The 14,566-nt window shown below is 46.7% G+C and overlaps 1 protein-coding gene across 1 annotated transcript in view; it reads right to left on the minus strand.

Moving 5' to 3' along the window:
- Positions 1-945: 945 nt before the first annotated feature.
- The window catches only part of LOC125946927 (chymotrypsin-C-like), a 34,502-nt gene continuing 20,881 nt past the window's right edge, over positions 946-14,566 (minus strand). Inside the window, exons 5-8 of the mRNA XM_049671122.1 lie at positions 11,468-11,606; positions 10,489-10,606; positions 6,954-7,102; positions 946-1,222 (exon numbers count right to left, since the gene is read on the minus strand). Coding sequence (XP_049527079.1) covers positions 1,052-1,222; positions 6,954-7,102; positions 10,489-10,606; positions 11,468-11,606 — 577 coding nt within the window. The 3' untranslated portion in view covers positions 946-1,051. The remainder of the gene's footprint in view (positions 1,223-6,953; positions 7,103-10,488; positions 10,607-11,467; positions 11,607-14,566) is intronic.

A 14,566-nucleotide genomic window follows, 5' to 3' on the forward strand; every position in this document is an offset into this window, starting at 1 on the left:
AGCATTTGCAGTGGGGACTCCAGGTTCTGTGATGTAGTGTACCACGATCAATTGTCCAATACTATTCAAACTCGACGCTCACGCAACGTTTCTTGTAGAGCATATCACGCTTTAAATGAGGCGTGCTTCATGTTGCGGCTTGGGATAGCGTTTAGGCCGGGTATCCTTCCAGGCACAGGGCTGAGTACGTCCGAGAGTAGGAGCGAGGGAAAAAGGATTCATTTTACTATATATATGGCGGCTCCAGATATGGAAGCCCACTCCATGTAGGAGCACTTTGACTGTCTGACTCACTACATGTCTCGGCACACATCGGAACACGTCAGGACACATCTGTCCGCTTATAAAACAGCCCTCTTCCCTAGTTCCCTACGCAAGGGAATTCGATGAGCTTGGTGCGGCCCATTAGAGGGGTCGTACTGTTCACAGAACTCCTCCTCTGGTATACAACCCTCGAAGCCAGGACGGGGCACTCTGGAAACCAGGGGTTCATGCTGCTTCCACGAAAGTCGTCGAGCTGGTTTCTTGCTGTCCGTGACGGTCGTCTTGTCAGGGCCAGGAGAGTGGTCTTCGCACTGGTCACCGCTTCCACGGAAGGTGGCGGTCGTGCACTGTCGGCGCCTGGGCGACGCTGCTGAAAGGGGCTGCCTCGGGGGAAACAACCAAAGAATGCGCACTGCCGATTCGGGACTTAACATTCATATAAGGCCTGCCACTTTCTCATGTAATATCCATATCAAGTGAGAGTGACGGAGTACCATGAGCTCCTCTTTTCATGACCAAAGTTCTTGAAATATGACTGAGCCAGCGTGATTGCATTTGCGGTATTCAGGATAGTGGTAAGGAGACCTGTGTCGCAACAGCTCGAATGAATAAAAATAATAATATCGCCAATAAACGGGCCAGCCGACTACAGCAAAGGCAACTCGATCGATGGTTCGATAAGTATTTTATTCTCTAAGAACAAAGATGGTTTTCATATGAGAGCCATTTGTAGAGCTTTACGGATAATAGTCCGTTATTCCATGTGGGTATTCTAACAATTCTTTCCTCAATTGTCTTTCAATTCAAGCGATTGGTTTATCCAATCAATGAACATGGAGACGCGAGTGTGCACAGTTGGGGCACGTCCGGAATTATCGGACCTGAGGAACGAGGTAATGCCGTACTGCGTCGATTGTCCTAGATGCGTGTACGCTGTAACGGGGCTGCCGGAGTCTCCCTGCGTGACAAGAAAACAAGAAACGTTGCCATTTCGCACAATGAGTTTCATGCCAACTGCTATAATTTTTGCTGCTAGCATGTTGACGCTTGAGGTCAAGACAGTCGTACAGTAATGTCTTCGGATTCGCCATTACGTGCATGCATACAAGATGGAATGTTAGTGTAAATACCATGTGTGTTTTACGGTAAACCATTTATACAGCACAAACTATAATTGGTTAACACAATCTCTCTGTGGAAACTAGCGCAAACAAATTCCAAGACCCCAGTACATCTCAATTTGAACCAAGCTTCTCACACTTCTGTTGTGCATAGAACTTTGTGCGAAACATTGCAATCATGTCAGAGAGAATCCGGTGGAAACGTTCTGTCAGGCGTTGGTCTGTCGATGATAGCTAGACATTGTCTTAGATATAGTGCTTGAGGCGTGCAGAATTAAGATAAGGATAGACAAAAGAAAGATCTTGCCGGGGTTTCGCGGGAAACCGCATGGAGCTCCATGGTTTTCGAAGATGTGTCTAAGAAAAAAATTTGCTACTACGGAAGTGGTACCAGATTGCAGAGTAGCTCTTTTTGCGTAGCGTTCAGATGGTCAACGGCCGCCACACTCCAGTGATTGCCTGTGGAGGTGAAAAGCAAGGGTCCGTAGAAGTTGATTCCAGTGACCTCTAAGGGCAAAGCGGACCAAGGGAGAGGTTGCCGGAGCCCAATGGAGGGTAACATGGTCGTTTGCGGCGTTGGCAGGACAAACAGGTGGCCTATTGGCAATGGCTGCAGAGAGGCCATGCCAAGAACAGCGACTTCGGATTCAATATTATGTCTTGTCACAGCCGAGATGACCAGCCATCGGGTCGTCGTGAAACAATCCCAGAACCTTACGTTGGGGAGAACGCGGTATAATGGCTGCCCATTTGCTGCCATCGATGTGATAAATGTAGCTGTAGGAAGCCCAACCATGAATGCTGAACTCTTTAAGTTGCCAACGCAGTTGGGGGTCCAGAGGGGAACAGGAACCTCCTAGTCGAGCAATAACCTGGTAGTATGGCACGACACGCTGGTGGGAAACAAGGACGGAAGGGTGGTCGGGGCCCAACCATTCTGAAGTTGTGACAGGTAAACGAACAGTGAAGACGACTCGGTGCGTACGATGGTGCGGAAGGGCGATGGTGAGTGATTAGGAATCCGAAGAGGGTAGCGAGAAAGAGCATAGGCGTCTTGATGCTTCTTTCCAGGCCTGTAGGTGACATCAAAGTCATACTCCTGCAAGCGAAGCACCCAGCGACCGAGGCGTCCCGATACGTTATTCAGCGACGAAACACAACACAATGTGCGATGGTTGGTAACGACTCCGAAATGACTCCCGTGGAGGTTTGGAGTAAATTCATTGCATTAGCACTCTCAGGGAACTTCATGCACGTTCCAGGGACTATCTATCTACGTAAATATGTATGTCTGGGAAGGCAGAGGGTACGAATGGCCACAAAATTTCCATCGAGGGTGCTGTGCCAAGTGCCGGGAGGAGAGGCCCAGAGGCACGATGAAGAAATGAGAAAAGTGTTTAATATACAAATTTACACGATCTAGTTTTCATGTCCGACGACCCACAACACTCAAGCTCTCCTTTTTATGCTTTTCGTTTTCCTCTTTCACTCTATGAGGGAATGCACTGTAGTTCTCAGCCAATGAGAATCCTCGACAAGTTCGCACGATCCCGCTCATGATGTGGCACCGTTCCGCCGGGCTCCGCGTCCAATGTTGTTTGATCGCACCCGCACACCAGGCAACGAGTGCAGCTTGGGAAACAAATGTCGACGTGGTTCCCACGTGAATGCTTGGCGTTGGCCCCTTGCAAGAATTAGTGGCCTCTCCGTGACGGTCAGTTTCACAGGGTGCGGAGACTGGCCTTCGCGGAAGCCAGCGTTTCCAGGGAGGGCGGCGCCGCGGCGGCTGTGGTCGTCTCGCAAGGGGGCTCCTGGTTTGCGCGTCACAGTCGGCGCCGGGCCTCGTCGTAATCCGGGCGGGCGCTTGTGCTTCACGGAAACCCACCAAGGGCGACGTTGCCGTTTTAGCGACTCGCGGCATATAACCAGTTGCCAGTTGACATAGCCAGTTGCGCATCTACAGGTCACTGTAGATGCGCAAGTGGCTATGTACCGCTCTTGAGTGAGACTCTTTGACGCCGACTTGGAGCACTGGTTATGGGCCAGTTGAGGCGTGCCGCTCTACAATGAACGTCTTTTGCGTCAACTTGGCTACCTTGGTATGTGCGACTGTGAATGTGCCGCTCTACACTGGTGAAAAGATCCCCAAAAGTTCCTCGATGCTGAGCGGAATCAAACCCACGTCACAAGGGCTCCTCAAGTACAGCAACCCGATGCCAAAGCAGGCTGCGCCACAATTGTACTGGGTACGTGCCGCTCTTGAATGAACCTCTTGCCGACTTGGGCCACTGATTATGTGCCACTGAGTGTGCGGCAAGCGAGGGAATCAATTCTCAGTCTTCGCAGGTACCGGCGCACCACGCTTCTAGTCTCGGAGGCCGCGCGCGGACTTGTCGGCAGTGTCACTAGATGGCGCAGCGTGTCCAGAAAGAAGCGCGAGAGAACAGCGCGGTTGCGGCATGACGCGTTTCTCAGCGTTCGCTTGCACCGGCGCACCATGCACTTCGGAGGCCACACGCAGGCTTCGCGACGGCGCCGTTAGATGCCACCGAGGGTTCTTAGGTAAGCGAGGAAGTCCCGCTGCAGTACATGCCTCATACATAACTCGTTCGGATGGTGGCACTAAGCTGTGTCGCCATATTGATTCAAAGCTAAACGCATTACCGTCGACCGTGATTGTGTGATGAGTTCGGCGGTATTTTTGCACAGCCCAAACAACGGCAAGGTACCCCTCCCTGCCCAATGATCATGCGCATTCGTGCAAGGGGCTAGAGAACGACTAGCGTAATCAATGACTTGTTCCGTGAAGCGATGGTCAAGTTGCACCAGAACGGCTCCGAGACTATGACCGCAAGTGTCAGTGTGAAGGGTTATGGTTGCGATCGAATCGAAGTGACACAGTACAGGGTCTGACGTGAGGGCATCTTTCAAAGCCTGGAAAACACTTTCACAGTCTTTTAACACACATTATGCTAACGCATGCTATCATAGAGGAAAATCTAGAGGAAGAGGAAGCGTGCGCCGTGATGCACCGACATCGCTGTTTAAACAGCAGGCCAGTAATAGGCCAGAAGGTGAAGTTTCATAAATAATTTCGGTCCTTCTGGCTTCAAACACCTTTGCGAGTTTGTGCAAGGGTGTTTTTAGCAAGGGTGTGCAACGGCAATACCTTTTTGGTATCTCATATTTCGGCTTCAATTTGTAGCATGGTAATAATCTGCTTCACATAGCCTCAGATCTTTTCCAAAGGATGGTTTTCTATACATTACAAGACAACATTTTCTTTATGCTTTTAATGTAATTAGGCAATGTGGTGCAACATCGGTGTTTCGCTAACACCGAAACGCCTGGTCACAAATATAATAATTTATTAACGCACTGGCAGTAACTCAATAGTGTGTATTGTTAGGAGCGTCTGACCCCTAACCGCCATAGAGGAAGGTCACTAAGCCAGCAGCTGCACACAAGTGAACTACAAAGGACAATGGCACAATCAGCAAGGTACCTTATCAACGAATCGAAGCTAAGTCAGAAAATCTTTGGTTTCCAATATTTCCTCGCGCATAAGTGAGATCAACGCCATGCTTCCTTGTAGTCTTAGAACAAGTGAAGTTGAGCAAGTTGGTTGCAATTAATGTTAGTGAAAGACAAGAATACAAACATGGGCCATTTCTTCTGGCAACTTAGTATGAAATTCTGTGACGTTGACAAGTAATTGTAAAGACGGATGTCACAATGGGGGCAATTGATAAGCGATGGGTTGATACCAACCGCCGAATGAAGCACTCGTGTCCGCATGTCTTGCGTACAACATACAAAATTAGTTCATTAAAAGCATTCTTACTGCGCAGCAACCGACACAGGCATTTATGATACAAACAAAAAAAGTATTTTCAAGATTTCTACAAAATATTTCATACTGCAAAGTGAAGTAAATTGTTAGTTTAAATTTTGCAATAATAAACCACATTTATTGAAGTGCTAAGCGATGTTTGCGGAACACTCAGTAAGTGCGCAGCAGGCGCACTTACTTTGTGTTCCGCAAACATGACTACGTGACAGTCCAGATTTAGCAAGACCAATTTCCAGTTAGGGATTCCGCGCTGCGTTCGCTTTAAAGCGCACATCTTTTTTGCTACAAAGCATAGTTACACAGCGTTAGATTACTCTCAGCTGCCTTTCGGGTGCAGTGATCTTCGCCAACGCCATCGACGCAGTGGTCGTAGAGTTAAATGGTCATTGAAAATGACCGCGAGGCAACAGTCACTCTGCACTGAATTCAATGTTCATCGGCTAAAGATATACATTGGCACACATGACACACATCTTTTCCGCTACGAGGCATAGTTACACAGCGTTAGATTACTCTCAACTGCCTTTCGGTTGCAGTGATCTTCGCCAACCCCATCGACTCAGTGGTGGTAGAGTTAAATGTTCATTGATAATGACCGCGAGGCAGCAGTCACTCTGCACTGAGTTCAATGTTCATCGGCTAAAGGACCTTTCGGTACGGTACGGTACGGTACGGTACGGTCTGTACGGTACGGGTATATTGGCTTGTGGGTGAAAAGTCCTACAAGCTAGAGCACTGCACGGGCCGATTTTTGCGGCCCGGGCCCGGCCCGGGCCCGTTTTTACATTGGGCGGCCCGCCCGAGCCCGATCAAAACGTTTATGGCGAGACCCGGGCCCGGCCCGGGCCCGGAAATAATCTAAGTTACCCGCCCGGCCCGGCCCGCCACCCCTTTACCTTAAGCCCGAGCCCGGCCCGAGCACAGCTCGAAACCGGCCCGAACCCGGCCCGAGACCGAAAAATACATGTTTTGCAGAGTTGAGAAGCCCGAGAATAACTCGCAGAAAGCCCGAGCCCGGCCCGGGCCCGCGTCAAAAAACCCGAGCCCGGCCCGGGCCCGGGTCAAAAAGCACACGCCGTGCCCGAGCCCGGCCCGAGCCCGTGAAAAAACTGCTCTACCCGGCCCGGCCCGGCCCACGGGCCGGGTCGGGCCCGGGCTTTCGGGTAAGCCCGAGCCCGTGCAGTGCTCTACTACAAGCCACAGCTACAAATTTGACATAAGGCTACGTCTTTTAGCGTTTGATATGTGTGAACATGCGACACTGCCTGGCACTAACGGAACCAGTTACCGCCAAAGTCTTATAATATATTAACTTCGCAGTCGTTGACTAACCGCATTAGTGTGTGGCTGCTGGAAATATAACTCCGCGTGGCTGTGCATTATTACCGGTTGTAATACGGCTGCTAGGGTGACTTGAAACCTGAAAAGCGGTTTCAGAGTCTAGTCCGAACTTAGCGGCTTAGGAGTCTTGAAAGCAGGGCGACGCAGAATACAAAGCGGCTTTCGATACCTCGTGCGAAGTATCAAAAATATGGCTGCTCGAACTCTGGAAACCTCTCGGAACGCGGAGAAAACTTGATCGATGCAGCTGACGAGGCTATTCGCACGCTGATCGGACGCTATATTGTGCCGTGTGTCTCCTGCTTAGCTGCGCAGCTTGTATGCAAAGCAGACTTGAACCCTAAACCATTGTTCGAGGTTCTCTTGGTGCATACCATATACATCATCGCGCAAGTGCTCTTGCTGCACATGAGCAGGCTTCTTTTCACTGGGAACATTCCCCATTCCGCAGCAAGAGCAGCATCGCAAGAAACGTCAGGCAGCGCCTTCGTTATGTAGTAGAGAAGTCTCTTGCCTGTCTTCTCTGAAAGGAAAGGAAACAAATGAAGATGAACATGGTCGAGTGCAGTATAAGTAATATTTTCGAAGTAATAGACAAGTCAAAAGCGCAGTCATTGTACGCCGCGCTGAGTATGTCCCCGTTTAAAAGTTTATCTAAAAGATGGCCATTTATGAGATCTTGTCGCGATGTTAGAAACTTACAAATGAAGAACATAGAGGACATTTTTTTGCATGTCCCGAAAATTGGCCAGCACATTCCGTGGTTAATCCAAGGGATGAGCACCATCCAGTGTTTATTATCTTCAGATGCCAAATAATTTTGTCCGAGAAAAGTACGTTTCGCCACACTTCATGCAACTTCCCAATCATTAAAAAAAGTTGAGTGCCATTCTAATCTGTGAAGCTGGATGACCAGCGAAGCTTCGTATGTGGTGAATGACCGTTGGTCCGGTGAAACATTCCAAGTTTACCTTCACAGAGTGCAATGACACTCCATTTTCAAAGGACGGATACGCCAATCGGAGCGCGCGTACTAGCGCTGACGTGCTCACGTGGCCGCCAGGGTGAGCTATGTCACGTAATGAAGAAGCAAACAGAAGTTCCTGCGAAAAGCGTGGTGTGGCGCACAAGTTCCCCTACGATTCCGAAGTTTAAAAACGCCGCCATCCAGACGTTTTCATACGACGCCACAAGGTAGCACGACGCGTCCGAAATTGTTTTACGATCCCGAAGTTTAAAAAAAACGGCGCCATCCCGATGATTTTTTACACCGAAGCTGTTATGGGCTAGGTTTCAGGAGATCGCGTCAGGCAACGGAATAGATAGGTACACTGGAAGTAGGTCAAGAGTTTCAGACGCGTCGCGCCACCTTGTGGCGTCATGTGAAAACGTCGGGATGGCGGCGTTTTTAAATTTCGGGATCGTAAAACAATTCAGACGCGTCGAGCAACCTTGTGAAATCGTAGCTGGAATCAAATGACACATAGTCCCGGAGCACTAAATGTTGGTGTTAAGTGAGTCTACAAAGCCGTAAAATTTACCAATAGTAATAAAAACTACACTTGGCTTATTTAATAAATTTCGCAATTTTTTAGTGAACGGCTGTTTCAGTAACTAATTTTAGGTTACTACACCTGCAATGGTAACTGATGGAAAGAGCACAATATTCAACACTTGTCATGGCCCCGAAACCTTACCATGTTTCAATGTCGTGGTGCGTTTAAAGGCAACAACTTCAAGTTTGCCAAAATATTTCACTTTATCAAGAGCATGCCTCATCTATGCCAAGAACAACGTCATCAATGCTTGCACCTTGCTCAAGTCCACGATGATTTAGAACGTGCGCCACGTTCCATAGCACACTGTAAATTACCATTGCAGGTGTAGTAACTTAAAATTAGATACTGAAACAGCCGGTATTCAGTAAAACATTACGAAATTTATTAAATGAGTCAAGTGAAGTTTATAATATTATTAGAAAACTTTACGGCTTTGTAGTATCACTTAACACCAACATTTAGTGCTCCGGGACTATTTGCCATTTGATTCAAGCTCCACTTCAGGCTCTTCTTTCATACACATTCCATCAGCCCAACACAAAAAACCCCTGTATTGATTTCATTCCCCTTCCGCTTCAGATGTTTCAATATGTGGAATGATTTCGAAATCATTTTAACTCGGGAGTTGCCACTCCGAAACCCCGGCGGACTCCATGCGCGAACTCTCTGAAGGAGCTTCAAATATGAGAACATCAGTTATTTCACATCCAGCGTACTGCAACACACTCGTTCATTCATTCCTGATGTGCAATATCATCGGAAATAATATTATAACTGAATCCGCTACATTGCAACAAATGCACTACGTTTGTCTTTGCATTTTTTTTTCAACAGCACAGTTTGCACAAAGAATTCAAATTTTCAGCAGAGGTGCAATCAGATGGGCCTCAGGGTGTACGCACTGCGTTTTCAAACATCATAATTTGATCAGTGATGTTGGTTTGAAGGCGCCATTCCAGCGAGCACAAATGCAATAGTGGGACGTTTACACTGTGTAACACTGTAACGCGTTCGCAGACTGAGTCACAGCTCCCACAGAAACACTTATGTATTATGTGTGGGTTTCTTTTTCTTTCCCTATTCTTTTTCTCTCATCTACGTCCCCCTCCCCCTGTAGAGGGTAGCCAACCGGAGATATTCCCTGGTTAACCTCCCTGTGTTTCCTTTGCCTTTGTCTCACTCTCTCTCTGTCTGTACGTACAGCGCCTCAAGGATTCATGAAAACGTTGCCTACGAAAAATCGACGGAGAAAAAAATAGAAGTTGGCTTGAAATAGAAGCTCGTTCCAGGCGTGTAGAGGTTAAGGAAACTCCTTATTGAAACTTTTTTAATTGCTGATAATACCCGTATCACTAGAAGAAAGATAGGGATTTAAATTCTGGGGCGTTACGTGCCAAAAAAAAAGAAAAAAAAAGAACTTCCGAGGTTTCACGTGGCAAGACAACGATATGACTATGAGAAACGCCGTAGTGGGGGGACTCCGGATTAATTTTGACAACCAGGAGATCTTTCCCCCAAAGCCCGGGTTACGGGCGTTTTTGCATTTCACCCCCACCAAAGGCGGCAGCCGCAGCCGGGATTTGATATCGCGACCTCGTGCTTAGTAGCGCAACACCATAGCCCCTAATCCACCGTGGTGGTTGGGAAGAAACACAAGACGCTACACGCTGGGTGATGCTGCTGCGCGTGCAGAGCCTGTTGAAGGACAACTGTTCGGGATCGTAGAGACAGCACTGTAAAGGCGGCAAATACGACACACAGAGCTCTTGCAAGAAGCGCAAGTTTTTTTTTTCTAGAGAAGCCAGGAACGAAATAGTTTTCCTTCTTATTTTTTTACTTATGACTTAGTTTAAGGGTTAAGTTATTTCACGTCAAGGTAGCGAATACGACGCTAAACAGCTCAAAGAAGAACATAGCTAATTACATCATAAGAACGATGCAAAAGGCGCGTTGGTGCGCCTGTTGCATCGTTCTTGTGATTTTAGGAGCTACGGTTCTTGTTTGAGCTGCTTAGCGACCAATTCACTACCTTGAAGGGAAATATGTTTACCAGTTTATTGCAAAAAACTTGGCATTAACACCACGACCCTCTCGTCGAGGTTGCGTGAGGCTCTGCGGAGCTCCGCCCTCGGCGACCAAACCTGGACGACCCAGCACGCCCGTGAGGCGGCGGCGAGGCATGCCCTCGACGTCCCCTCACGGGAGGCTTAGGCCCGGCCATCATAAAGTGCTGGTTCTACAATAAAAGTTTATTCCTCCTCCTGGCACTAACGATTCATATGAAACAGCCATTGAACGATAACATTATCCCACTACAATGTATTTATGTTTGCACGTGGCAAGTACATACTGTACGTGGGACGACCGTAGCCGGCCAAGAGCATTGGGCCTTTCCTGGTCTTCTCGTGTTGTCTAGGCAAGCACACAGGTCTTACAAACCAGTCAAATCTTGGAATGGGCTTAGCCAGCTGCAGAAAATAATGCACCAGGAGATTATCAACTCAAAATCCACGTCGCAAACATAGTAACTTCATTAATGCGTCTCCATGTTTAGCTTGCGTACATGAAGCGAGAGTAGTGACCAAACATAACAAGAAAAGTGCATCATTCTAGCGAAAATACGTGCTCACTCTCATCGAAACACAGTTCCTTCGGAAGCTTTTGTCGTGCTTTCGCTGAAAATGTTTATATGCAAACTTTCATCAACGTTTGTTTCCCTGAGCACCTACTTTTCTAACACGTACTGATACGTTTGGTAATTAACCATTCATACATCGGCGTGCCCCTGTCGTTGTTCTTTTCAAAAACAACATCCAGATGGCGCTCGCCTTCTCGGCAGCGGCGCGCCGAGGCGAATGTGCAGAAAAAAGAAAGCTGCAGTTGTCGGTAAGCCTGACAGTCAGGGATCTTTGAATGCTATCGCTTTCCATTCTTAAAGGCGAAGCTTAAGCGTCCCCCAAATTTTTTGAAATTGTCTTTGCGGCCTGTAAATATAACGCATTGCCTGTGTGGCTTCTTTCATCATAAAATTAGGACGTTGTTTTTAAAAAGGCAATCATGGTAATTTTCTCATTTGCACATAGGCTTGCTGTGCAAATTGCCTTATTAAATGGTCAACGCGTTCGTTATCGTCATTTTAGATATATTGATGGATAAAGACAGTTTTGCTTGCCGGCTTTTGATATTTAGTGTCTTCAACTTTTTGGTCTTTTATAGAAAAACGCATTTGTGCCAAACCTTTATAACTGCCCCATGATGTGAGGAGAATCACCCTTATGAACATCATGTATCACTTAGGCAAAGGCTATTTTAGCTCCATGAAGGCTCACCTTCAGCACAGCGATGTCGTAACCCAAGAATGCATTTTTAAATTTCTTGTGGATTATTGCCTTCGTCACCTCTATAAAGGGTCCCCTCAGAACTCTGGTGGTGTTGTAGTACACCAGCAGTCTCTTGCTCCTTTGTTTCCTGTGGGAAGGGAAAGAACCCAAGGCTGATTTCAACATAAGTTTACATGTACCTACATGTTGTGCATATTTGAACATATAGTTCCCATATTATAAATTTTCAACATGAAGGTATATGGAATTATTGTTTTCCCTGAACTGCCACTTGGGGCGGCAAGCCCACAGTTCAGATACGAAGTTTATGCCTAAGAATCACAAGCGCAAAAAATCAAAATAAGCCTATGAGATCTAACACCTGCAGCCTTCATTGTAAGCCACGGCTCATAGGACTTTTTTACAAAAAACTTTCCGCTGGAAGCAAACCGTTTTAGAGAAACGCCGTAAAAAAAGTGCACGTGCGATTTTAGGTGGGTATGGTATAGTGTCAGGGAGAAATTTCTATTTTATTGGTATTATTTCCACACCTTTACAATGCCAGCTAAAATTCCAGACTCCTGCAGTGTTGCAAATCTCGGAAATTAGAAACAATTCGTATTATTTCCACGTCTGACGTCTTTTAAGCTCTAACAGCACAGCTTTAAGTTATTTCTCGTTTTCCCCTCTTGTTTTCAATGATACCGAGGCTAGAATAGGTTCCTTTTAAATCATCGGCATGGAGAGCTGGTTTGCGAAGCTTTAAATGCTAGTAACAGTGAACTCTAAACAATTACCAAAACTGATGTCTACAAATAACACGAACGCTCATGTCGGGCCTTCGTGTTACGAGAGCGAAAAGCCGAAGGTCTGCAGTTGTGCGTTCGTTTCCATCGTTGAATGATTGCAGCTTACAAATGAAGGAAAGTCCCTTGTAGGCAGGGTAGCTGAGCATTATTATAGCAAACGTATACGTACTCTGATTCGCAGACTATATTAGGCGTTATCAAAGTTAACAATAAATTTTAAGATAAAAATTCGGTCTCTGGATGGATCTACAAGCTCAACCTTTCTTCACTTTCTTGCATTAAGGATGTCACAATAGAAACGCAGGTGGCATGCTGCCATAATAAATGGCACGGACTCACAATGAAAGTCCTTCAACTTCGACTTTATCATATACCACAAAATAGACAGGATTTCCCCTTTGCGTTATTAAAATACCGGCCTCACTCGGCCTGCTTATTGCTTCAGAGTGTTCAGAGTGTTGCCTACAGACAACCTACCAGAATAAAAATGTGTTTCTTCCTGAGTGTCGGTATTGAGTACAAAGTGTTTTGCTAAACGTTTTCGGCCAACACTCATTGACACCCAGCAAGCATTTATAGGCCGTTTTACCTGAGAGGAGGAACGTAGCTTTGAGCCAGCTCCACCACGCAGCTGTTCTCATTGCACTGGTATCTGCGAATTCCTGTTTCTCGCGGCACGCATAGCACACAAGACGTCACTCTTAGCGCAGCCCCGTAAAATAGATAATAGGGGAGAAAACACATCGTTCGAGGCAATTATGTAAGAACTCAAAGCCCTACGCTCAGAAATAAGTGAATTAGGACGCGAAAACGCACAACTGAAGCTGCAACTCGGAACATATCAAGAGAAAGAAACAACAAAGAGCGTTCCCTAAAAATTGAAATTAAATTGTGGGGTTTTACGTCCCAAAACCACAATCTGATTATGAGGCACGCCGTATTAGGGGACTCCGGAACAATTTGGACCACCTGGGGTTTTTAACGTGCACCCAACACCAGTGTTCCCTCAACAAGCAGCGATAACAGCTCAGCACAGCAGTAAGCATCAGAACAAGAAGGTCCAATGGAAGTCACCACAGTAATGCATCCTACTAATACATTACCAACAATGGAAGGAGTTCTAGAGGAAATTATTTTTAGAACCATAGAATCCGCCTTCATCAATGCAACACAATTAAATCAGAACAGGAACAGCAACACTCGGAACTAGCGCAAAAGCTACTCAGAGCCATGAAGAAACTAGAAAAACAAATGACGGAAATACAAGAACAAGCGGATAGAGTTAGATGACCGAAAATCAAGAAGGCCCACGTTCAGACCTGCCCGAACCCACTGGACAACAGTAATAATGATAATGATGGCAGCGTCCCACAATAAGAAGTTAAATAAGTACCTTGTCTGGCAGTGGAATGGCCGGGTGTGCAAAAGAAAACGCGGGCTTCTGCAACAAAGATTGCAAACAATTACAACGCAAGGTTCACCGGACATCATTGTTCTTCAAGAGCCTGTGATGGAAGCGAAATTAGCGGGATAAGCAGCTTTTCACTTCTCAGGAACGCATTGCAAACCAACAACCAATGCTCACCACACCCGTTAGAAGACACGTAACGCTCATTCAACATGCCTCTTTTCCAGATAGCCCACCACACCTACTTCTTGATATTATATCAACCTTGAGTAAACCCCTATCCGGTTTGTTTATCCTAAGTCTATATAGCAGACGCAGGCAACAACACCGCTTTCAAAAAGTTTTGGTGGCCACGGATCGACTCTCCCATAGAGAACCCTTGGTAGTGGTAGGTGATTTCAATGCACCGGTGCTTGCCTGGGACTACCCATATGATAGACGAAGAGGACGCCAACTATGGGAGGACATCCAGCAACTTCGTTACTGATTGCTTACAGAATCTAATCATCCCAGACGCATAGGAAATAGTGTTTCAAGAGACACGACACCAGATCTCATGCTAGCCAAACGCATTGAGAAAGCTAGATGGTTAAACAGATAAAAGAACCTCGGGAGTGAATATTTGATCATCCAAACTCAGATCGAAGCGGGTCCATGTCAGAGAAAAGAAGGACGTCCTTTATCTACCACAAACTGGGGCGCATTTAGAGAAATCCGAGCAAAACGGACGTCAAGAAGAATGAACACAATTGCTATAGAACGATGCACAAAAAACAACCACAGATGCGCCTAAGGACTACCCATATGATAGACGAAGAGGACGCCAACTATAGGAGGACATCCAGCAACTTCGTTACTGATTGCTTCCATAATCTAATCATCGCAGACGCA

Source organism: Dermacentor silvarum, chromosome 7, assembly GCF_013339745.2.
Source record: "Dermacentor silvarum isolate Dsil-2018 chromosome 7, BIME_Dsil_1.4, whole genome shotgun sequence".
Lineage (NCBI taxonomy): Eukaryota > Metazoa > Arthropoda > Arachnida > Ixodida > Ixodidae > Dermacentor > Dermacentor silvarum.